Genomic DNA, 25,221 nt, shown 5'->3' with positions numbered 1-25,221 from the left:
AGCTGGGAGGGAGGAGGACATCCCCGCGCATGAGGAGCAGAGGGTCATAGGTCATGGCATGGAAAGGTAGTGAGGGGATAGTTTTTGCAAGGCAAATAGGGTTAAGTGATTTGCCCAAGGCCACACAGCCAGGTAATTAAGTGTCTGAGGCCAAATTTGAACCCAGGTACTCCCGACTCCACTGTCTAGTTTTTGAAGAGGATTTTCTGTTGGATTCTGGAAGCAATAGGAACCACCAGAGTTTATCGAGCAGAGCAAAATGGTCAGCAGACCTACCCTTTAGGAGAATAATTTGGTTGATTTTGTGAGGGACGAATTCCAGCGGGGAGAGATTTCAGGCAGTGAGAATATACAGAAAACAAAAGTTTGAACGAAGGTAGTGATTTTGTGAGATGATCAAAAGGAACGGATGCAAGAGATGGTATGAAAAGTAGAAGCTAGAAGACTTCCAGACTGGTTACATGAGGTAAGAGGGAAGAATCCAAGAAAATACTGAGGTTGGGAGTCTGGAGAAAGCAAGATGGTGGCATGCGCTCTAGTAGTAGGACAGTTCCAAGGAAGGGAAGATTGGGGAGAAAGATCATGAATTCTGTTTTTGGACTGTTCCTTTGACAATTAGTGATAAAGGACTAGTGTTTAGAAGAAAGAATAGGGCTAAATGTTTAGACCTGGGAACTATCTACAAAGAGATAGTAATTGGCCATATGGAGTTGATCACTGAAGGAGATGGTATATTCCCAACATTTATTGGTTAGCCCTAGTTATTAAACATACCCCCATTGTTAATGTACATTTTATTGTATTTGCTCAAGGAAAATGTACAAATCATACACTTATCTTTTTTCCCCCTCAGGGTAAAAATAAAAATCTTCCAACTCTCTGGTTACTCAATACTGTTTCTGCCTACTGAATTCCATTGCCTCATCTTGGATTAGTTTGGAACTTTTCAGGATAATTCAAAGATTTGGAAAGAAAAAAGTTTTGAGAAACTAGTTAAATCTTGGAAGCACTGAAAATAACCAAAATGTTTTTCATCCTCCAACTTATGACTGAAGTGTAGGACTTTCCAGTTAAGAAACCCTTTTATCAGCAATTTGGGGAAAATTAAGTAATTTCTTAAATAAATATCAAAGTATGCATTCATAGCTTTCCCCAAAATCATAATTCAAATGTTTAAAGGCAATTTTTATGGCTTAGTTTGCCCACCAGTATTAGGTATACAAGGTATGCTTTAGCTAGTAGAAAGGGTGCTAGCTCTGGAATCAAACTTAGGTTTATATCTTGATTCTACTACTTACTCATAGAGCATGGACAACTGGGGCTCATTTTCTCTTCTATAATATGTAGGTTGATTGAGGGTGTTGGGTTAAATGACCTATTATGCCAAGAGGTATAGTGGATAGAGAACTCTCTTCCAAACCAGGCCTGCCTTTCTGACATATTGTCCACATGCATAAGGTCACTTATGCTACAGTCAACTCTTACTGCTGACCTGAATTTGTAGAAGAAAATTCCTTATCCTAGAATTCCCTAAGCCAGTGAAATTACACGTCTAGTTGCCATCTCTGTTCCTAGGACATAATGCCAATTTTAAGGATGTTGGTTATAACTTCTATTCTACTTTAAGTGTTTTAGAAACTCCTTAAAAAAACTGACAGTTTGGTTGAGAATCTTAAAGAGACAAAGGAATGTGGAAGACTTTCTCTTCAAACCTTATATTTTATTAAATATTTATTGATTTGTTTCACTTGTGCTGAAACATTTGGGATTTTCTTGGCAAAGATACTGAAATGGTCTGCCATTTCCTTCTCCAGGTTATTTTACAGATGAGGAAATTGAAGTAAACAAGGTAAAGTGACTTGCCTGGGGTCACACAGCTAGTAGGTGTCAGATACCAAATTTGAACTCAGGAAGAAATCAGTTCTTCCTGACTTCAGGCCTGGCACTATCCATTGTGCCACTTAACCTGGCCCTTTATTAAATATGCCAATATATTTATATAGCATTGTACAAAACCATCCTGCCAACATTGAGAGTGTGACTTTTACCCATTTTGCAGATAAAAAGACAAGTTAAGATAGGTAAGTAGGATTATAAAATGTTTCTTCTAAAAGGGGTTTCCAGAGATCATCTTAATTCAATTCCCTCATTCAGTAGATGAGGGAAATGAGCCAGCTATTATATATAGTCATTCAAACTTAGGCCTTTAAGTCTTAAAATCCATTGTTTTCACTATACTGATTATTTGCCTTTGTTTATAAAACCAGTATGTGTTTGGATGGTAAATGCCCACAAGGCAGGTCATCAATCAGTAAACATTTATTAGGATTATTATTATTACTGCTGTGCCAGGCAGTGGGCATGCAAAAAGGAGCAAATAGTTTCTGCTCTCAAGGAACTCTCTAATGCCATATGGTAAAGAATTCTAGCCTTGAATCTTCCCTTCGGCACCTGCTAGCAGTGTGGTCACGGACAAGTTATTAAACCCCTCTGTTTCTCAGTTTCTTCATCTGTAAAATTGGGAGGGGGGCCTATAGCCTCTGAGGTCTCTTCTGATTCTAAGTCTGTGTCCCTACAACTCCATGGTTGTTTCATGATTATTAGTTATGAATATCTCCATACTGAGAGTACCCTTTACTGGGGGTTCCCTCCTGTGACTAAAACTAAGTTAACCACTGTTAGGGCTTATGGACAGGCTGGTATTTGTTGCCTGCATAAATGCTAAATTTCACTAAAGTTAGTGAAAATGAAGGTGTAAGTTTTTTTCCCTTCCACAATCTTGTAACCCTTGGAAGCTAGACACTGACTTCTTAGGAGACCCTGATCAGGTTAAGTAACCCTGGGCTAGACAAACAGCACAAAAAGTATTTTATTAGGAATTTGGAAAACTTAGCCTTTTCAGTCTTTTTTTCCCCTCAGAAATAGTTCTACTGGTCTTGCTGTAGTGCTATGAGGCTCCAGTGTATTTGGAAGCACTTGATATCAAGTATAAAGTGCTAGACAAATATAGGGCATTATCTTTGCTCTTATTATTGATTGGTGAGGATATGGTACATTTTTAATAAATATTCTGAGGAATTTTTTAGTAACTTGGGACAAAATGGTTTTTTTCCTTTTTCTTTCTTTTTAAGAAAATTTTAATTCTTCTACTATCAGGTCATCATATAATCTTGATCTGTCTTTCCTCTCCAGAGTGCATGCTCAGCCACGATGTGTGCTACTTTAAGAAAATAAAACTGATGATAACCTTAAAATAAATCAAAGCATATACCTCCTTTTCCTATAAAATGGGTTGATATTTTGATATATGGATTTGAAAATGTGTATTACAAAATAGGAGTCAGGGTGTTAAGGTAGGGGATATGGATTTTTCATAGACAATGTATTTGGGTTTTATGGTAATTAAATATTGGAAACCAAGGACAATGGCAAAACAAATTGGGGTACATGAATGTAAGAAAATATGTCCTTGTGCCATAAGAAATGATGAAATGGGCAACTTGAGTTGAAACTGGGAAGTCTTGTGAGCTGGCTCAGAGCAAAGTGAGGAAAACCAGGAGGACGATTTATAGGATGATAACTATAAAGAGAAAAACAGTTTTGAAAAGCTTTAGAACTGGTTAATTAAATGATAAATTGCAAATCCAAAAGAATAAAAATGAATTATGCCATTTTCCTTCTGACAGAGGAGTTCTGAATTTAAAATGCAGAAAGATATGTATTTGTATTGGGAATTTTAAAAATTTGCTTAAATTTAGTTGAAGATGGTTAAAAAGAACAAGATAAAAATATTGCTGTTTAAAAGAACATTCATTAGTAAAACAAACAAAAAAAAGAAAGCTATAAGCCATATGTTGCAGCATTATTGGAACAAATTTGTATAAAATCATAATGATTCATTGTATTATAGGACACATTCAAATTGATTAAGGTCTTGGCAATGTGGGTCCAAAGTGAAGTAGAGTTCATCAGTCATGAATCATTTTTTTAAAATTGCTTATAAGAGAACTACAAAGACAAAAATCATGGAATAATTCCATACCAACCCTTCAAAGATTGGCGTTTAAAAGTAGTTATTATTTTATTATTATTTTTCCAATCATACCCTTGAAATTTCTAAAATATAAAGCAAAAAGCAAGGCACAGATAAAAATTAGTTTTGAAAATGTAAATACTAAAACAGAATAGTGACAATTCTCTTTTTGGCCCTTTCTTCAGTGTGTTAGACAATTCAAACCAATTAAGCTGATTGCAAAAATTGAATCTCAAACTTGTATAACGTAAGTTATTTATTTATATCTTTTTAAAAAGATCCCCTCATTTGAATTTCTAACCTAAACTTCCACCACTGCTTTCCTTTTTCCTGATAGCAAAGGTTTCTTCTTGTGGTTAGTTAGTGAGTTGTGATGTGCCTTTTTTCCCTTGATAGTTTCTTTATCTCTTCAACCAAAAGGTGACTTGAGATTCTAGATGCTTGCTCCCTGACTTCAGTTCAGGGTGGGATAAGAGGGATAAGAAGGAACTGCTTCTTATGTTCTTGCTATCTGACTGATAGGAGGGACCATTGAAAGCTTAATCCTTCAACCACATTTTTTTTAAAAGAACTTTTATACCTTGCATAATTTGTGTGAAAACATGCTATTTTTCAATTTTCCAAAATTATTTGTACTCTGTAAACATAATTCTTTTTTAGGGTTTTCCTTTCTTCCTGCTGGTCCAGATTCCCAGGCAATTAGTGATAAATTTTTTTTTTTTAATTTAAGGCATCATTTGAGGGCTACAGAACACCTTTTAGGTTCTTGACAAAGTATTGTTGAGTGAGTTGATCTTGGGATTTTTTTTTTAACCAACCTCATTTGCATTCTTTGATCCATTTTTTAGTTATTTTGTTAAAATGAATGAGATATTAGTGAAGTTACAAGATTGATCCCAGAAATACCTTATCAGGAGGGGAGGGAGCAATATAGAGGAGTCAATAGAATCATCAAAAAGAGAACCTTCCCGTTGCCAATGCAGAGACTGTCTCTGAAATAAGCTGGGACCCTCCATGATCTTGTTAATGAACCATATCTTGACATTTCCCATTTTTGGCAAATGGGCTCTTCTTCTTTTGACTCTTTGGAATTTATGATCTGGCTAAATATCAGGAAAATAAAGTAAGAAATTTTGACACATTTTAAAGATCAAAAGGGGTGATGACTACTTAAGGACAAAGGTTGCTAGTTTAAGATTAGGTAATATTAGGGGTCTGTTGAGAATCTGAGGAATGCAGGAAGAAAGGAGATTAATTTAAGTATTGGTAGTGTATACTTGAGCCTCAAATGATACTTGAATTGCAGACTTAAGGGAACCTGAGACATTTGAATGAAGCAATTCATATTCATTTAATAAGTTTTTTAATTAGTTTTTTTTGCAAGGCAAATAGGATTAAGTGGCTTGCCCAAGGCCACACAGCTAGGTAATATTTAATAAGTTTTTAATAAAATATTTATTACCATGAACCAGGTACTATACCAGAACCTCCGAATAAAAAGACAAAGGAAAACAAAGGGGAGATGAGTTAAGAGGATAAGTAGACTGAGTATAATGGAAGGAGTCTTGACTTTAGGCAAGAATGCTTAACCTGGTGTCCATGAACTTTAAAAAGATATATATTTTGATAACTATATTCTAATAAAATTGGTTTCCTTTACAATCCTATGTATTTTATTAATCTAAAAGCACTACTCTGAGGAATCCATAGGTTTCCATAGGTTGTCAAAGGGGTCCAGGGTCATAGAAAAGATTAAGAACCTCTGCTTTAGAGTTAGGGGACCTGGATTTATTTTGTACCTCTCACTTACCTACCTATGTAGTCTTGTACCAGTCATTTATCTTCTCTGGGCTTCAGTTTCTTCACCTCTAAAAAGGATGTTTATGGGGTTTATAAGGGTCTTTCTTAGATCTTTGAACTTATGGAAAAATAACTGAAATGTTTGATCAAAAAAAGTTTTTTTACTTTGCATTTGCTTTTTACAAAAAAGAGGCAAAAAGCAAGAAAATAAATTGATATCAAACATTTAGTGAGAGATTGTGGATTGATAATTTGAAGATGGAGGAAATCTCCAAATTGGGGAAATCACAATTCTTATCCCAAATCCTTCACAGAAATATTTAGGTGTTTTGTTGTAATGCATTTAATAATGCAACAAAGTGTTTTAGAAAGTTTCTCAATTAATCAGAATTTCCCCCAGCACGCTTGCTAATGCAATTTAACAAACTTTTAACATACTTTGTTAAGCTCCTCCTGAGCCAAGGAAAGCACTGCTTTTTTGTTTTTTTTTTTAATAAACCAAGCACCATTCTGCTGAGAACACTAAGTTAGAGTCTCTTACATTTGTATTTCTAGCCCAGTTTCAATTATCTTTGTTAGCTTGGGGTTTGGAAACAGTGTTCCAAGCTTTGGAATAAGGCTTGTGGTCTTTGAGAATGAAGGTCAAACATTGTTATCATAATGGACTTCTTGAGTAGTACTGCAACATCCACTGGGGCCATGCTTATGATGGCTGAGTATCTAGGCCACAATATTCTCTGATTCAATTCTCATTTAGTTATAGTGAAGAACTGTGCTTGATGTCATAGAATCAGAATTTCCCTTAAGACATCTGGGGTTCAAGACAGTGGTCCAGATTTCTCCAGAGTTGGGCTTTTGAGGTTTTTCTTTTTGATGATGTGGACAATTTAATCATGAAATGTCAGAAGAGGTGCTCTATCTACTGATGATTATATAAAAGTGGTATCATAAACATAAATGTTAGCTAATCACAGCACGAGGTGGAAGGGGTGAGTTGAGAATAACTATTGTTAATAAAATGTTTGGGTAATTATATAAATGTTTCTTAAAAAGCTCTTTATCCGAATTGGAATCTAGCCATTGAAGCTGGTTACTTTTTCTCCTTTTGGCTGCCCTAGATTCTTTTTTTGGCTGTAATTTTATCTCCTCATGATACTATGTACTTTGTGTTATACAACTTGTATACTTCCAGATATATAGGATTGAAAGTCTTAGTGTAGTTTTAAACTTATTAAAGCTTTTGGAACATTTGGATCTGTGTTCACCGAAGATATCATCTATTCATTATGGCTATTACATTCTCCTCGATTGCAACTGTGAAAGGCATTTTGGGTGTTTGGTTACACAGTAGACATTCCTCCCTCCATTGGAGGACTCAGACCTAAGATTTCACTGGTACAGGGAATTCTTCACTGATGCAGATCAGCCTTGGTCCTTGATTGCTTGAGTGTGACTTACCCATAGTGCCACAAACTAGTCTTATGAAGAGAGACAGGACTGGAATTCATGTCTTGCTGCCTCCCAGGTCAGCCCTCTATTTCTTTTGCCATACTATGTCTCAAGAGCTGGTGGACCCTTATCACAAGTGAAGTGAATTTTAGGAGCTGGTTTCCGTCATTTATTTAAATTTAATTACATGAAGGACAGCTTGGTGGTACAGTCAATAGAGCACTGACCTTGGAATCAGATAGATGGGAGTTGGAATCCAATATCACACTTGACTCTTACTAGTTGTAAGTCACTTAATCTTGATTGCCTCATCAGAACCATCTCCTGATTCAAATCTGGCCACTGGACCCAGATGGCTCTGGAGGAAAAAGTGAGGCTGGTGACTTAGTACAGCAACCTTTCACTCAAATCCATTTCATGTGCTTGTCATGGTGTCATCTCCCTGATGTGGTCTTCTTTGAAAATGAAGGACTGGGGTGGCTAGGTGGCAGGTGGCACATTGGATAGAGCACCGGCCCTAAAGTCAGGAGGACCCAAGTTCAAATCCGGCCTCAGACACTTAATAATTACCTGCTGTGAGGCCTTGGGCAAGTCACTTAACCCCATTGTGTTGCAAAAACTAAAAAGAAAATGAAGGGAAAAAAAATTTAATTGCTTAATGAAAACTTTCCAGTACATTGGTTTTCATGAGCCATTAAGAGTTCCTCAAGTTTGTAAGTTAAGTATCACTTTGACTTCTTCCCTCATAAAATCTCAGTTTCTTTCTCTGCTCAGTAAAGTGTGCTACTGTACTTGTTAAATCGATCCTCTTCACTCTGTCTCCATTGAGACTCTCAGGTTGCCTCTAATGAGTTTAGCAACTTTTCCCCATTAGTCATCAATACCATCTAAAATAAAGTAGGCTACTTAAAGTCATAATTCCAGCTTTTTCCTAACTTCTTTCAATCAACAATTAATAAATATTTATCAAATGTCTGTTACATATATTACGTGCTGGGACTATAAATAAAAAGAATGAACTCTACATTTAGTTTGTCTGTATAGTAGAGTACAAGACTTGAGAAAAGAAGGGATTTATATCCAATGTGGTAGGAAAGCTGTTAGCATCAGGTTGTGAGGGGCTTTAAAAGATAAAGGAATTTTTATTTTAGAGGAAAGAGAAAGTCACTGGAGTTGAATAGGGGAGTCTGGTGGTCTCTTACAATAATGTGGGAGAGAGATGCTGAGTTCCTGAAATAAAGGAGATAGCTTTATGAGTGAAGAGATGAAATTGTTGGATAAGAAAAATGCTGTAGAGAGAGAGAAATGACAAGATTTGGCAATTTATTGAATGTGTAGGATGAGAGAGGGGGAATAATTTCTGTTGAGTGATAAGATTGAAAGCCATATTACAAAGGGATTGAACAGTGAGAGAATGGAAGAAGTAGATGAAGACAGAATAAAGTCAACTATCCCCAAATTGATGCATACCCCTTTAGTCTCTAGATCTTGGCTATTGTGGAAAGAGTGGCTGTAAAGTACTTATGCTTTAACTTTATCTGTTACTGTTTCCTCATGTAGAATGTTCCAATCAGGAAACCCATCCAGGAAATAAATCAGTGATGGCAACCCATCCAGGAAATAAATCAGTGATGGCGGGGCGGGGAGAGGGCAGATAAGAAGTACTCATACCTTTGCTCATCTGAATTACCACCACCTGGGTGTATGCTGGGGAAAGACAGTTTACAAAGTGGATTTTCCACAGGTATCTAATGGAGACATTTTCAGTGCCCAACTAAAGTTCTGGGCAGAGAAGCTAGTGTTCTTCCCTTCTTTGTTGCTGAAGCTCTTATGGGGATGTCCTTTGTTTTTCTTTTTTTAGCTGCAGTTGGATTCTTAACTGTGTCCAGTGTTGTTACCATGTCATCTCCATTCTTCCTGGGAAAGATTATTGATGTCATTTATACAAACCCTACTGGGGACTACGTGAGCAACCTGACCCAGTTCTGTATCCTTCTGAGTGGAGTGTTTTTATGTGGTGCTGCTGCTAACTCGATTCGTGTCTACCTCATGCAGACTTCAGGTAAAAAGAACCATTCACAACCTCAAAAATGTATTTCCCTCTAATATTGTAGATTTTAACTTTCTTTTTATGTTTCACCCAGACTTTGGCAGGATTGGCTTAGTAGAAGAAGCACTGGATTCTGATTGAGAGCCAAAGACAAAAAATATGGGTTTGAATCCAGCCCTACTGCTTATCAGCTGTGTGACTGTCCAAAATCACTTAATCTGAGCATCAGTTTCCTTCCAATTCTAAAATTCAGTAGTCATAATTGTTCTACTAGGCTGTTGTGAAGATTAGTTCAACAAACATTTATCAATTGCTTACTTTATTAGGCATTCTGATAGGCACTGGGGATACAAAGACAAAAAAAATGTTTTCTTCCCTCAAAGAGGGGAAAAATGGTAACAACTAGGGAAATAGGAAGAGGTCTGTATTCCCAAATGAGATCACATAAATGAAGAACTTTATAAATTGTGAATCAATATAAATGTTAGCCATTATTGTTATTACTTTTGCAGGTCATGATTTTCTTTTTTCTTTTTTTTTTAAGAAAGATTTTATTTATTTTGAGTTTTACAATTTTAGTCATCTACCCTCTCAGAGATTCAAACTCAGGACCTTCAGATTATGAGACTAAACCTGTTTCCTTCTGTTCTTCCTTCTATACTCTTTTTTTTATATTTAGGTTTTTGCAAGGCAAATGGGGTTAAGTGGCTTGCCCAAGGCCACACAGCTAGGTAATTATAAGTGTCTGAGACTGGATTTTGAACCCAGGTACTCCTGACTCCAAAGCTGGTGCTTTATCCACTACACTGCCTAGCCGCCCCCCTTCTATACTCTTGTACATTAAAAAAATGCTTCGATGACCTTAGTGCTAAGAAGGCAGTTAGGCCATGATTTTCTAATCAATTTTCCTGGATCCTTGAATATGAAATACATTATGGATAAACCCCAGTCTTTGTTTATTTAGTTTTATTGAGTAATGCTTATGTTTACTTTTATTTTTATATGATCATTAATTTCCTTGGATACAGAGTCTCTCTAATCTTGCCCTGCCCCAAATATACAAATCTAGCCTTCTGTTTCTTTCTTTTTTTTTTTTTTTGCAAGGCAAATGGGGTTAAGTGGCTTGCCCAAGGCCACATAGCTAGGTAATTATTAAGTGTTTGAGACTGGTTTTGAACCCAGGTACTCCTGACTCCAGGGCCGGCTTTATCCACTACGCCACCTAGCCGCCCTAGCTTTCTGTTTCTTAAAAAATTTTTTTTAATTTCTGAATTTAAGAAATACAAAATATTATGAGTGTTTCTATCTATAGAGTAGAACAGAAAAAGATGACCCTACATCAAGCTATGGATATTTATTATATGCAGCTTGCTTTTCCTTGAAGTTGATAGTAAGTTTAACCTGTAAACCTGTTTCCTTCTGTTCTTCCTTCTATACTCTTGTACATTAAAAAAATGCTTCAATGATCTTGTCTTCCTTCCATCCTTCCTCTCTTCCTTCTTCCACATCTTTTATCCCTACCCTTCCTTTTCTTTCCTCTCCCTCTCATTTTTTGGATTTATATTCCCAGCACCTTCCACAATGCCTGTCACATAATAGACACTTACTAAATGATTCTTTTTTTGTTTGTTTTTTTGCTTTTTAGATTTTTCGAGGCAATGGGGTTAAGTGGCTTGCCCAAGGCCACACGGCTAGGTAATTATTAAGTGTCTGAGGTCGGATTTGAACCCAGGTACTCCTGACTCCAAGGCCAGTGCTCTATGCACTGCGCCACCTAGCTGCCCCAATAAATGATTCTTAAATCTGATCACAACAGAGATGATCATATATTCCTTAAGAATTTTATTCTGGCATCTGTGTGAAAGATGGGTTGGAGAAAAGAGTAAAAGAAACAGACTAAATTTGAAGGTTATTATGATAGTCCGGGAGAAAGATGATAAGGGCTTGGACTATGATCATGACCATGTAAATGGAAAGAAGCATTATTGAGAGGCTTGGATGAACAGAATTTCAAAAATGTTTGTCTGAAGGGGAGGAAAGAGTCAAAGGATGAGTCCAGGGTTGTAAGCTTGGGTGACTGATGAGAGAAGAGTGGTATCATCAAGATTTTTAGTGAGATCTGAAGGAGGTATGCCTTTAGGAGGAGAAGATGATGAGTTCACTTTTGACCATGTTAAATTTGAAATGCTGATAGGGCATCCAGATAGTAATGCTTATCAGGCATCCTGCCCTCCTAAGAACTTGGAATTCACATTCTTGGAAGAGTTAACACTACAGATATCTATAATACCCATTATTGCATGATACAGTATTTCATTACAAAATAGTTCTGCAGGCAATTTTTGTGGGGAGATAGAAGACAAACTTGGTTGTGAGGCATCAGGGAAGATTTCTTGGAGGCGTTAGCCTTTGAATTGGATTTTCAAGGAATTCACAGTTTAAAGGCTTGGGAAGGAGTTTAGACAAGTTAGGCAAAAGCAGAGGAAGGAGAGCTTTTTTCCTAGGGCTTGGAGTCAGAGTATTTGGGAGCATATAAGTAGTTGCGAGCATATAAGAAGGGAAAGGAGAAGTATGAAACAATGCTGGAAATTAAAGGGAGCACCAGATTATGGGTTGAATTTTTATACAAAGAACATAATAGAACAGTTGGAAAATTTTCAGGAGAAGAGAGATCTTCATGAGTAGAAGAATGCTAATTCATGTATGTATCACAACCCCCATAAGATTGTTGATTCTATAAGGGTAGACATAATATTAATCTTTTTAGCTCACAACACCCAACATGGTATCCTGGACATAGTCATTACTTAATAAATGTTGCTGAATTAGAAGACTCTATAGGTCTTGATGATTGATTAGATAGAGGTGGAAAAGGAAATAGCAGAATTCATGATGGTTCAGAATTCAAGGGTTTTGAGCCTGAGTGATAGGAAAAAGAATAATATCACTGAAAGAAGGGAAAATAGTAGGGAAAATAAATTTGACAATTTGTTCTCTTTTCTAAAGCAAGATTTTGCCTTTTTTGCAGTTTGGGCTGGGGGGGCAGTGTTGGAGGGACTGTGGGAGAAGGGGATTAAAGCTTTTCTTTTCTTTTTTATTTTTTGGTGGTTGTTTTTTTTTTTTTTTGCAAGGCAGTGGGGTTAAGTGGCTTGCCCAAGGCCACACAGCTAGGTAATTAAATGTCTGAGGTCACATTTGAACCCAGGTACTCCTGACTCCAGGGCCCTGCCCTCTATCCACTGTGCCACTTAGCTGCTCCCAGGTTAAAGCTTTTCAAAAGAAATCTTGTGTTCTGAATAAATGTCAATCCCATTGTACTCATTCTTGGACAGTTCACCTCAGGAGTTTGATTAAGTTCTAGGTACCCTACTTTAGAAGAGATATTTATAAGCTGGAATGTATCATTCTCCCCATTCCCCCACTTCCTCCCATATACATACCATCTCCACCACCACCAAATAAGGTTGACAAGGAAAATATAAAAACTGTTTTCATATAATGTCCAGTTAAAAGAACTTCAGGATATTTAGCCTCAAGAAGAGAAGACTTAGAAGAAGTATTGTCACTCTCTTTAAATATTTGAAGGCTGTCAAACAAAAGAAGGATTATACTTATTTTGTCTAGACCTGTAAGGGCTGTAAAATTATAGGTGTAATTCTCTATAAATAAGAATAAAAATCTATTAGTTCATTTTTTATCTGTTCAAGCAGTATATCCCTCTTTTAGCTTCAATAGATTGTATTGCTAATAAAAGAAAAATAATATTCCTTCCAGTAACCTAACAAGTTGGGAGGGGGTTTTATTTTTTTGCTTCAGACCTCTAATTTCCCAGATATAAGGAACTCTTTTTTTTTTTTTTTTGCAAGGCAATGGGGTTAAGTGGCTTGCCCAAGGCCACACAGCTAGGTAATTATTAAGTGTCTGAGACCAGATTTGAACCCAGGTACTCCTGACTCCAGGGCCGGTGCTTTATCCACTATGCCACCTAGCCGCCCCCTATAAGGAACTCTTGAGTGAATATCTATAACTATCCTCCAATTTATAGGCTCAGAGAATTGTTTAGGAAACTGAAAGGGTGTGATTTGCTCAAGGTCTTAGAGCCAGTGTCAGATGCAGAACAGAACCTCAGACTTTTGAGTCCACTTTGGGTACTCTATCTTCTATTCCTTAGTGCTTCACATATGATTAATATATTGGGATATTTTTCTTCTGCCATATGAACAAGTAAAACTTGTTCTCCCAGATTCTGTCATAGCAAGTTAAATACCACAATGAATTTAGGCTCAAATGCTGGTTGGACTTTTTAGTAGGAGAATGATAATTACACCTGATACACTTTTGTTTCTTTTTTTTTTTTTTAACAGGCCAGCGCATTGTGAATAGATTGAGAGGGAATTTATTCTCCTCTGTTCTAAAGCAAGAAGTTGCCTTTTTTGACAAGACCCAGACAGGAGAGCTGATTAACCGCCTATCCTCAGATACAGCGCTTCTGGGGCGCTCAATCACTGAAAATCTCTCTGATGGGCTGCGGGCTGGAGCCCAGGCCTCAGTGGGCATTGGAATGATGGTATGTTTTCTGGGATCACCTATGTTATGTTCAGGGCCAGGAGGCTCCACTGAGCCCTTTTTGACAAATCTTGCCCTCAGCCCAGAGTTCTGACTTTAGACTCTCTACCCAGAGAATCTGCAGTGATATAAGCGCTAACAATTCATAGAGGTGTATAATGAAGTTCTCCTTATAAGCATCCACTCTACGTTTTCTGCAGCCTCTAAATCTTCCTTTCTTAAGATCTTGGTTCTAACACTGGATTCTTCTGAAAAAATGCAGCTCTCCTTTTACAGAAGATTAGGCAGTTAGGCATAGGCCTTGTACCCTGGATTTCCCAGGACTGTGCAGGCAGGGCTTAAGGGCAGTAAAGCTAAGGAACACTTCACATCCTGTTAAATGTTACCTTAATCTCACTGAGAGAGGAAAGCCCCAGAACATTCTTTTGCTATTTTGCAACATGATGACAATTTTTAACTTCTTCATAGGAAAAAAACTGGTAGTGCTTGTCTATCTGTAGCTCTCCAATGCCAGTATGATTCCATATAAGTGATGATTTAAATATCTGTTCTGCTGAGCCACTGTGTCCTTGGGAATATAAAGATCACATAAGACAGTCAAGTGAGTCGGTCTTTTGCTCTCAAAGAACGTGGGATCCAGCCAGGGAGAGAAGAGTGGACAAATAATTAAAATGTAATACAAATTAGACTATTCTAATGAAAAGGGAGATCCAACAAAAGTGAAAGATTAGAGCAGTTATGTAGTGAACTTCCTTGGGAGTTTGTCTAATTATCTCAAAAGCTGAGTTGCAAAGCTGTTAAATATTTCCTACTTTGTATATTTTTTCCTTTTGCATGAGATGTCCCTGAGTACTCTTCACATCCACTCTTTCCTTTCTCTCTCCACTGCACAGCAAAGTATTCATTCTAGAGATTATATTACAGTGGAGACTATAATCTTTTATTAATAAATTTTCAAATTTTTTTGTAAAAACTTGACTTTCCAGTTTCTTTTTGCTGTAAGCATTCTTCAAGGACAAAAATAGTAATTCACAAAAACCCAATTTCCTGGCAGCTTCAGAGAAGGAAGAACTCTTCAATTCTCTTTCTTTCCATTCAATAAACATTCAGCATTTACAGTGTAGAAGGTACTGTTAACCTTTTGGCATTCAATCCCTTTCTCAATTGAAGGAAGAAGACAATCTCCTGAAAGGAGACTCTTGCTTGTGCTTATCTAGTCTTTCCCATATATCTCACATCCATGTGTAGTTTTAGGTAGGGAGCAACTTTTCAATACTTTTCCTTCACAGGAGAAATTTATGGGTTTTTTCCATATTTAATAGTTAAATAAAGGTCAGCTGGTAACATCAGATTAGCTATCTCACTTCTTTAATTATGGAACAAGTTGTAGAGTAGAACTAAGAGATACAGTAAGCTACTGGGTTTCCTATTGGGAACCTGGATTCTGCTTTTGACTTTGCTTCAAGTTATTTAACTTTCTTTGAGTGTGTGTCTGAAAATCTCCTTTTGAGAAAAACTGGTCTATCAGGAATTTAATGAGCTTAAAGGACTTATAAAAGGAACAAATAAACTATAGAAAGACAAGAAATTATCCAGGCAGGAATTAATGAGTGGAAAACAACTGAAAGCTATTGAAGTAATAAAGGAAATCAGGAACTGGTTTTTGAAAAGATCAGCAATTCAGTACCTCTGTGAAGCTGATATATGATAAATCTCCAAAGACCAAGTCACTATTAACATTTAATTTAAAAAATAAAAGTTCTAATTCCTAATATTGTAAACATAAAATGGGTAATCTCAGTGAAAGTTAAATTAATAAATAATGTACGGACTGTATTATCATAGTTTTATACTAAGATATTTGATAACAAATGAAATGGATAAATATCTTAAAAAATATAAAATAGCCAGACTGACAAAAGAGGAAATGGATAACCTAAATAGACTGATCTTGCAAGGAAATATGAGATAATGTCTTTAATGAGTTGTCCCACAAGGAAATTCTTCCAAACTTCAAAAAAAACCAAATGATATTGGGGGTTTTTCCACCTTTAAAGAGGGCATGCTATTAAATTCTTTCTTTTGGTTCATTCATTCATTCATTCATTCATTTGCAAGGCAATGGGGTTAAGTGACTTGCCCAAAGTCATACAGCTAGGCAATTATTAAGTGTCTGAGGCTGGATTTGAACTCTGGTCCTCCTGACTCTAGGGCTGGTAATCAATTCACTGCGCCACCTAGCTGCCCCTATTAGACTCTTGGTTGAAAATGAAATTTTTGTTTCATGAGCCTGACAGGAATGAGCCTGAAAAAGAAAATTATAAGCTAAGATCATTAATAAGCATCAAAATAAGATAAAGCATTAAGAAATATATAATAAAAATAAAATATTGATAAAATATTTTCAAAGGTGTAATATATCCACTTATATCTCTAAGCCAAGGGCAATTTAATATTTAGAAGGGAAAATTTATAATAAATTGTATCTCTAAGAAAAATAATTCAAATGATTAGATATAAAAGACTTGATAAAAAAATTAAAAATAGGAATAAAGGAATTTCTTAATGATATGAGTCTCATTGAAGATAATATCTTATGTTTAAAATAGGGGGAAAAAATAATAAAATCAGCATTTTAGGCTGGGAAAGACCCTCAAAAGCCATGAGTCCAACCTGTACATGCATCAGAATTTCTTTCACCACTTGATTTTTGTTTGATTTCCATCTAGGTGCAGTTCTTCCTGAAGTGACTCATTCTACTTTTGGAAAGTTCTGATTTTTTGGAAGTTTTTCTTTACATCAGGCCTCCTTGTCACTTCCATTCATTGCTTCTAATTCTACCTTCTGTAACCATGTTGAACAAATCTAAGATGTCTTCCATAAAATGGCATTCCTTCAAACACTTTTGAGGACAGATTTCCTCTACTACCCCAACACCCACTCAGTCCTCTCCAGACTTATCTTTCAGTACTTAACACAGTGCTTGGGACAAAGTAGGTGCTTAATAAATGTTTATTGAGTGACTGAATGGTCCTTTATCATTATCTTGTTGTTATCTCTGATTTACTAATGCCCTTTCTAAAATGTGGAGCCAAAAAAAAATGAACAAAATGCTCCATAGCTGATCTGACCAAAGGAGAATGAGGTAGGATTATCACATCTAGTTCTGGATATTTCCTCTCATTGTATAGTCATTATAATATATAATTACATGAGCTTGTGGGACTATCATAGCTCATTGCTGACTCATTGAACTTCCCAGAAATGCTCAGATCATTTTCAGATGAACTATAACATCCTGCCATGATTTCCCACTTTGTACTTACAGAGTGTTCAAACCAAGAATGAGTTTATATTGATCTCTATTAAATTTCAGTTTTTGAGAGAGAGGATAGTATAATGCATAAAGAGCTGACTTCTGGTCAGGAAGAATTGGGTTCTCAAATTTTTCCTCTGTGTCCCCCATAAACTATCTAAGAATCTTAAGCTTCAGGACAGTTGCTGATTGCACTGATATGGGAATTTCCTTATGAGAAGGTCCCTACATCAATAAAATTATATTTAGCCTGCCCCCCCCCCCAAAAAAAAGCAATCAACATTTGATTCAGCCCAATGGTCCAACCTATTAAGATCATTTTAGATGTTGACTCCTGTTATTGTATGGTGGCTTCTCCTGCCAGTTTTGCTCCAAATTTGATAGATGTGTCCTCTATGCCTTTATCCAAGTCATTTATGATCATTAAATTATTTAACCAGTTTTTATTAAGCATCTACTGTGTACCAGGTATTTGGGGATAAGAAATATAAAAATGAGACAGTTGTTACCCATCAAGAAACTTATATTTAATAAGCATTAAACAGTATGAAGCCAAGGAAAGATCTGGGGCAACTCCCAAGGTTGTTGTGAGGATCAGATGAGATAATATTTGATCATTTTTTAAAATTTTGTTTTATTTTTCCAATTACATGATATGAAAGTTTTTTAGTGTTCATCCACTTGCATATTTATAAGTTACACATTTTTCTATTACTCTCCCTTCCCTCCCCTCTCCCCTCAGTTGTGAATAGTCTTCTATAGTCTTCTAAAAGTTTTGCATATACATTTAACATATTATATATTAGTCATTTTGTGTATGAGGTATTAGGAGTAAGGGAAAGGAAAGAAAATCATGGGATAGGAAAGAAAAGCCCAAGAGAAATTAAAAAAAAATAAATATAGTATCCATTCAGATTTTGTGGGGTTTTTTCTCCCCCTCTGGATATGGATGGCATTGTCCATAACAGGTCTCCCAGGGTTGTCCTAGCTCTCTAAACTGCTGAGAGGAGCTGTTTCCATCAAAGTTGATCAACTTTTACAATGTTGTCAATGTAATCAATGTTCTCCTGGCTCTGCTCCCTTTGCTCAGTATCAGTTCTTGTAATTCTTTCCATGCTTCTCTAAAGTCTGACCACTTGTGATTTCTTATTGAATAATAGTATTCATGTACCATAGCTTGTTTAGCCATTCCCCAATTGATAGGCATCCCCTCAATTTCCAGTTCTTTGCCACAAAAAAAAGAGCTGCTATAAATATTTTCTCATTTTTTTTATGATTTCTTTTGAATATAAAACTGGTATTGGTATTACTGGGTCAAAGGATAATGATCAGTTTTATTGCACTTTGGGCTTTTTTCCAGATTGCTCTCCAGAATGGTTGGATTAGTTCACAATTCCATAATCAGTACATCGATATCCCAACCTTCCCACACCCTCTCCAGCATTTTTCCTTTTAATCATCTTAGCCAATCTGATGAGTTGTTTTAATTTGCTTTTCTCTAATCAATAATGATTTGGAGCATTTTTATATGATTATAAATAGTTTTAATTTTTTCATTTGAAAACTGCCTGTTCATATCCTTTGACCATTTTTCAAATGGGTAATGACTTGTAAGATAATATTTGTAATATTTTTAACATAATGTCAGGCAAATATGTTAATAATTTTTGTAATTTTTAAATGAGATTCCATTTTTGATATTTAATACATATGAAGATTGATTTAAAAGTAGTATCTTAAATGTCTTAAAAGTGAAAGTTCCATTGTAAATGCAGTGTTTAATATATGATATTGCATATTTCCTAAAAAGCTACTTTTTAAAATTTCTGGAGAAAAAGAAAATAATCACAAAAAACAGATATGTGCATTTCATTTTTTTCTTTTTCCTACCAGAACTATATTTTATCTTTATTTACTTATCTGTTTTTTAAGCCTTTTTTAAACATCAAAGTTATTTAAGAATAGACTCCTAATTCCTAATCAGTGGGTCTTCCTTTGTAAGAGAAAAACTAAAACAAACTCACGCAATACAGACTATATCTTAGCCATCATATATACAACACTCATATTCCTCCATATTTACAATAAAAAAGAGATGCAAGATGTATTTATTTTTTCAAAAGTTTTTTTTGATCAAGAAAAAATAGATCTGGTAACATTAATTTGCATTACAGTGACTAGGACTTTCTTTAAAACGATAAATTGTTCCTTTTTTTCTATTTCTGCAGTTTTTTGTTTCTCCTAATTTGGCTGCATTTGTTTTGGGAGTGGTACCTCCTATCTCTATCTTAGCTGTGATTTATGGACGGTATCTGCAAAAATTAACCAAAATGACTCAAGATTCCCTTGCAGAAGCTACACAGGTAAAGCTTTTATTCCTTCCCTTTTTTTTTTTTTTTGAGATAAGTCTTTAGAAAATAAGGATCATGTGCTACTTCAGCTACAGGGGGAAGATCTTATGGTCACTTGACAACAGGGCAAGAGGTGATGCTTACATTCTTCTAGTGTCTTTCTTACAGCGACTACCACTCTGAAAATATATTCAACTTGACAGAAAATTCTTACGAATTTCTTACTTCCCTATGTCTCTGTTCCTTTTGCAGGGTTGAGGTAAGGTCAAGTAGGGAGGAGTTTATTTGCCAGCCAACATTACATACTTTTATTTAAGTAAGTTGGTTATTATGCAGTTAGCTTTAATAAGAAAAGCAAACTTACTGAATTTTCTCCAAAGATAGGAAGCAGTTCTTTTCTAATGGAAAGACCATGACTGGATTTGGAGTGCTAGGCTTTGGGTATGAATCTCAGTTGTGCCACTTTCTATATGTGTGTGACCCAGAGCAATTCACTTAATTCTTTAGATCTCTGTTTCCTCATCTTCATTAAAAAAAAAAAAGGTAGTTCTCTGGATGACTCCAAAGTTTCTGTACAACTCTAAATCTAAAGTCTATGGTCTTCCATGTAAAAATAGTTATTAAACACTTGTCAATTTTTTTCTTCCCTTATATTCCCATTCATTCTCTTGTATCTGCTTAGATTCACAGATCATGTAGTCTAAAGGAATTCAAGACCATCTAGACCAATCCCTAATTTAACCAATATATACAATTTTCCTTATCTATTTTCCTTTAGCCACATGTAATCAGTGACTGCATGAACTTTTTTGGTGGGGGGGAATTTGGGAGAGAAAATTTGCTTTTTGGCTTTCATATTAGTTTTTCTGTATTTTAAACTAAACCTAATATTTGTCATTATTTAAAGCTTTGGTAGTATTCTATTTTAGGTTTATGTAACGATTTTTTTTAGGTTTTTTTTTTTTAAGTTTTTGCATGGCAATGGACTTAAGTGGCTTGCCCAAGGCCACACAGCTAGGTAATTATTAAATGTCTGAGGTGAGATTGAACTCAGGTACTCCTGACTCCAGGGCCAGTGCTTTGTCCACTGCACCACCTAGCTGCCCCTATGTAACACATTTTTTCAACCAGTATATAGATGTTTAGATGCTGAACATTTAAATTGTTATCAGTTTTTCGTAATTATAGCTATTGCTAGTTATAACTTTGAATAGATAGCTTTTTACCCTGTTTGTGATAATGTTCTCCGGGTAAATTCTCAACTGTAGAATTCTTAATTTCTCCTCATATAACTATGTTTTAGAAATGGTTTTGAAAATTCCAATTTTAATGTTTATTAGCATTGCACTGATACCTTTTGTCTTTATATCACCTATCTCCCATATCTCTTCTCTCTTATTCTCCCACTTTTAATTTGAAAGAACATTGGAACTCACAATTGTCTTTGACAATTTGTACAGGTAGAGACCCTGTCAGAAGGTAGTTTATTGGGGAATGACCATCATTGGTTCAATCCAAATGAATTGTATTAGGGTGGTCCCTTTTAGGTTGATGGCACCTGGATATGTAACTTCAGGCAGGTCTGTAAGTAGGAGAGTTTACTTGGTCAGGTTCATCCCATTGTCTGACTGAATAAGTGTTCCAAATAATTTCACTGGCTCTGGTCAGATGAGTCATTTCTGAAGCTGAAAATTAGGAGACATTGTTTGGTCTCTATCTTTCCACAAAGTCTTCTGCACATTCCTTGTCTTTTACAGATTGCTTAGGTTTCCATTTCCCAAGGGAAGGAGGTATGGTGGTAAATATTTACATATGCAAAGCAAATCAGATATTAGGAGTGACTTTTTGACAAGTTGGAGACACAATTGGACTTCAAGCCCAGGCATATTTTTGTAAAATTTTGTAAAAGTCTAATCTTGGGTCACCAGGATACCACTTTAGAAATGACCAATGTAGCTAGGAATTGTAAATAAGAGAGCTGCCTATCAATTGAGGAATGACTAAATAAGTTGTGGTAGGTAACTGTAATGGAATATTATTGTGTTAGAAGAAGGGACAAGCAGCATGATTTAAAAAAAACAACCTGAAAAGACTTACATGATCTGATGCATAGTAAAGTGAACAGAACCAGGAGAACCTTGCACAGCAATATTGTTTGATGAAGGATTGTGATGATCCAAGACAGTGTCAAAGGACTGAAGCATACATTTCAATTCTAGAGAAAGAACTGATATTGATTGAATACAGACTGAAGCATGCTATTTTTCTTTCTTTAATTTTTTTCTTTTATTTGCAAAATAATTAACATGGAAATGCTTTACATAATTGCTTACCATCTCAGGGAGGTAAGTAAAAATGTTAAAATATGTTTAAATAAAAATGTTAAAAATTTTTAAAAAAAGAAGAGACTATTAAACAATTGCCTTTAAAGATTAGCAAAGCCACACTTTAATTTTACTTCTAGAAACTATTAGAACATGACTCTAGCAAAATATTGTTGTTCCACCCAGCTAGCTGAAGAACGAATTGGAAACATAAGAACTATCCGTGCTTTTGGGAAAGAACTGAATGAAATAGAAAAATACACCAGCAAAGTGGATCATGTGATGCAATTAGCAAAGAAAGAAGCATTTGCTCGGGCAGGCTTCTTTGGAGCAGTAAGTAAATCAGTTTTTGGAGAATGTAAAGAGATTTGGTATCATGTTAGAATTATGGTAGAAATGTGCAATCTTCTGGTAAAAGTCTGGGAGTAATTTCATGCCAAGTTAGGGTTGAAGATCCTTATATTTAAAACTCTAAATTGAGAGGAAAAAAGATAACAACAAATGGAGCAAATGAAGCCTGGGAAGTATGTATAAGAGTGATTAAGACAGGTGAGAATTACAGATTAATAGACCAGACTAGTGTCAACCATATATGACATATATTTAAAATATCCTAGTTCTCTACCTCTGTAAAGAGGGGAAAAAGAGTACATTTTCTCTATTCTAATCCAAGGCCAAGTTTGGTCATTAGGGTTTGGGTTTTTTGATTGTTGTCCTTTCCCTTATCTTTATATTTTTATGATGTTAAAGATTACTTCATGCAGTGATATTTACTAATAGATAGCATTTGAAAAAAGTTTTTTTTGTAATTGTTTACTGATGCTTCATGTGCCATGTTCCATTTGTTTTAATCTGATTTTTGTGTATTTTTCTTTTGACAGACAGGATTTTCTGGAAATCTGATTGTACTTTCTGTCCTCTACAAAGGTGGATTGCTGATGGGCAGTGCCTACATGACCATGGGTGAACTTTCTTCCTTTCTAATGTATGCTTTCTGGGTTGGAATAAGCATTAGTGGTAAGTAACATAAAATAGATTTTTAAAAAACAACCCCTAAATAATGAACTTAAAGGTGGAAAATTAATAGTTTGTGAAATAAAATCCAATGATTCTGTCATCATCACTCCCATCTCATTTTTGCTTTCTCTTGCCCTATCAGAATTGTTTTTGCAGCTCAGTGGAAAAAAGCCCTCTCTGTCCTAACTGAAAGTAAACAGTACTACTTCCTAAAGTCAGGGTAGTTTTCTTTCTTGAGACCTTCTTCTTCTTCAACCCCCTAGGGAGTCTTCTGTGTACTTATGAATTCCCAAGCTTTCCTGCCTTTTTCACACCCTCCCTACTAGTAAAATGTTGAAAAGACCTGCCAAGTGGTCATCAACACTTGTCGAGTCATTCACTGATCATGCTTTTTGCTGCAGCTAAATTACAGTTGAATGTAACTTTAACCTAATCCTTGACTTCTCTTACTCATTTTGCACCAAGATTCCAAAGTGTATATTTTTGTTTGTTTCCTGGCATTATTTTAGTTAAATTTAATGATTTTTCACAATGGGACTTTCTAGACCCTCAACCCACTGCCTGCAAATTTTGCATTATTTCTCATTCTGTTTACATATTTTGTGACAAAGAAGTATGATTTTGGAATATGGCTTGTTAATATATACGTGTGTGTGTGTGTGTGTGTGTGTGTGTGTGTGTGTGTGTATTTATTTCTAGTCTGTGACTGCCAGTTCCAGTCTAGTGAGTTCACATCCCTAAAGGTTGGAAAATATACCGTATCTTTATTGGAATGCCTTGATTTAGCCATTTAATTGGAGTACCGCCAATGAGGAAGTCAAGGTTATGAATGATAGCTCTTTCATTTCATGGCCACTCAGGGTAACACACCTTTGACCAAGCATTATAGATATGTGCTGCTGTCACACATGAATGTATGAAAAAGTACTTACCAAGGGGACAGCTGGGTGGTGCAGTTGATAGAGCACCAGCCCCTGGAGTCAGGAGGACCTGAGTTCAAATTTGACCTCAGAGACTTAATTATCTAGCTGCTGTGTGACCTTGGCAAGTCAACCCCACTGCCTTGCAAAAACTAAAAAAAAAAAAGTACTTACCAAGTGCTGTACTCAGTACTGGAGATTTGAACAACTTGTATTCTATTGGGCAAGAAAAGGTATCTGTAGATGTGGTGGCCACCGAGAGAAGGAGTTGATGCCAGGTTCGTTGTCTGACTTGGTTTGGTGGGAGAATGGGTGACCCAGGAAAGCTAGCCATGGGACCTCAGTTTCCTCAAGTGAGAAATGGAAAGTGTGAATTAGATTATTTCCAATTATTATTTCCAGTTATTTAAATTTACCACAGATGTCTCATTTTAGGCAATCAGCAATCCTTGAAAAGTATGCACATTTAATTTGGCAATTTTATTTTAACTACTTTATTTATTTTATTTTTATTTTAAGTACTTTAAGGAGACTTGGAATTTAAGAAGATCCTGTAGTGGATCTATAAAACAAAAACCCTTACTGTAATGATTTTTCATAGGAACCTAAACTTTAAAAACATTATTGCTGGGGCAGCTAGGTGGCACAGTGGATAGAGCACTGGCCCTGGAGTCAGGAGTACCTGAGTTCAAATCTTAATAATTAACTAGCTGTGTGGCATTGGGCAAGCCACTTAAACCCCATTTGCCTTGCAAAAACCTATAAAAAAAGTTATTGCTTAAAGTTAAATGTGCATATGCTAGAAAGACAATACCAAGCACACTGTAGGTTAGTAATATTCTATGAAGGACAAAATGTTTAAGAGATCCATAAGTCCTGGTGTTTTCACAATGTGATCTACTTAAGTCAACTGTGGTTTATCCACTTTATGATTGTGTCTACTGTGTCTTGCTTAACCTCCATCTCTTACTGAAAGAAGATTGTAAAATACATGTTCTTTCAGCTAACAATGGCTTGACTCTATTGAACACAAATACACAATGCTTGGAACATAACTTCTGAAGAGGTTGCTTTCAGATTTGTTCTTTTAAAATTCCTCTTTTTTTTTTTGGAGGAGTGGTTCAGACTTATAATTCCATTAATATAGGACAGTGGTTCTCTATTTTTTATGTTAAATTCCTTTAAACTCTCAAAAAATTATTGAAGTCTCCCTAAAGAGTTTTTATTTATATTGGTTATAAGCTATTTGTATTTAGTGTATTTGAAATTAAAATGTCTTAGTATTATTACAGATCCCCTGAAAGGGAGATACTTTGAGAACTACTGGAACAGGAAATTGAGAGTGATGACATTCCCTTAACAAATGTAGATGGGTTACTGCTCTGCAAAGTAGTG

The 25,221-nt window shown here is 35.7% G+C and overlaps 1 protein-coding gene across 2 annotated transcripts in view; it reads left to right on the top strand.

The window, feature by feature from the left end:
• ABCB10 (ATP binding cassette subfamily B member 10) overlaps nt 1–25,221 on the top strand; it is a 39,360-nt gene that overhangs the window by 1,323 nt on the left and 12,816 nt on the right. The window contains exons 1-6 of one of the 2 annotated variants that reach the window (XM_074223031.1): nt 1–9,026; nt 9,144–9,344; nt 13,697–13,899; nt 19,443–19,577; nt 22,076–22,222; nt 22,771–22,906. In XM_074223031.1, the coding sequence (XP_074079132.1) occupies nt 8,987–9,026; nt 9,144–9,344; nt 13,697–13,899; nt 19,443–19,577; nt 22,076–22,222; nt 22,771–22,906 (862 nt within the window). In that variant the 5' untranslated portion in view covers nt 1–8,986. The remainder of the gene's footprint in view (nt 9,027–9,143; nt 9,345–13,696; nt 13,900–19,442; nt 19,578–22,075; nt 22,223–22,770; nt 22,907–25,221) is intronic. The other variant, XM_074223030.1, reaches the window with a different exon arrangement.

The sequence above is a fragment of the Macrotis lagotis genome, chromosome 2 (assembly GCF_037893015.1).
Source record: "Macrotis lagotis isolate mMagLag1 chromosome 2, bilby.v1.9.chrom.fasta, whole genome shotgun sequence".
Classification (NCBI taxonomy): Eukaryota; Metazoa; Chordata; class Mammalia; order Peramelemorphia; family Peramelidae; genus Macrotis; species Macrotis lagotis.
The sequence above is the reverse complement of the archived record's forward strand: the minus strand, read 5'-3'. Positions and strand labels throughout refer to the sequence as shown.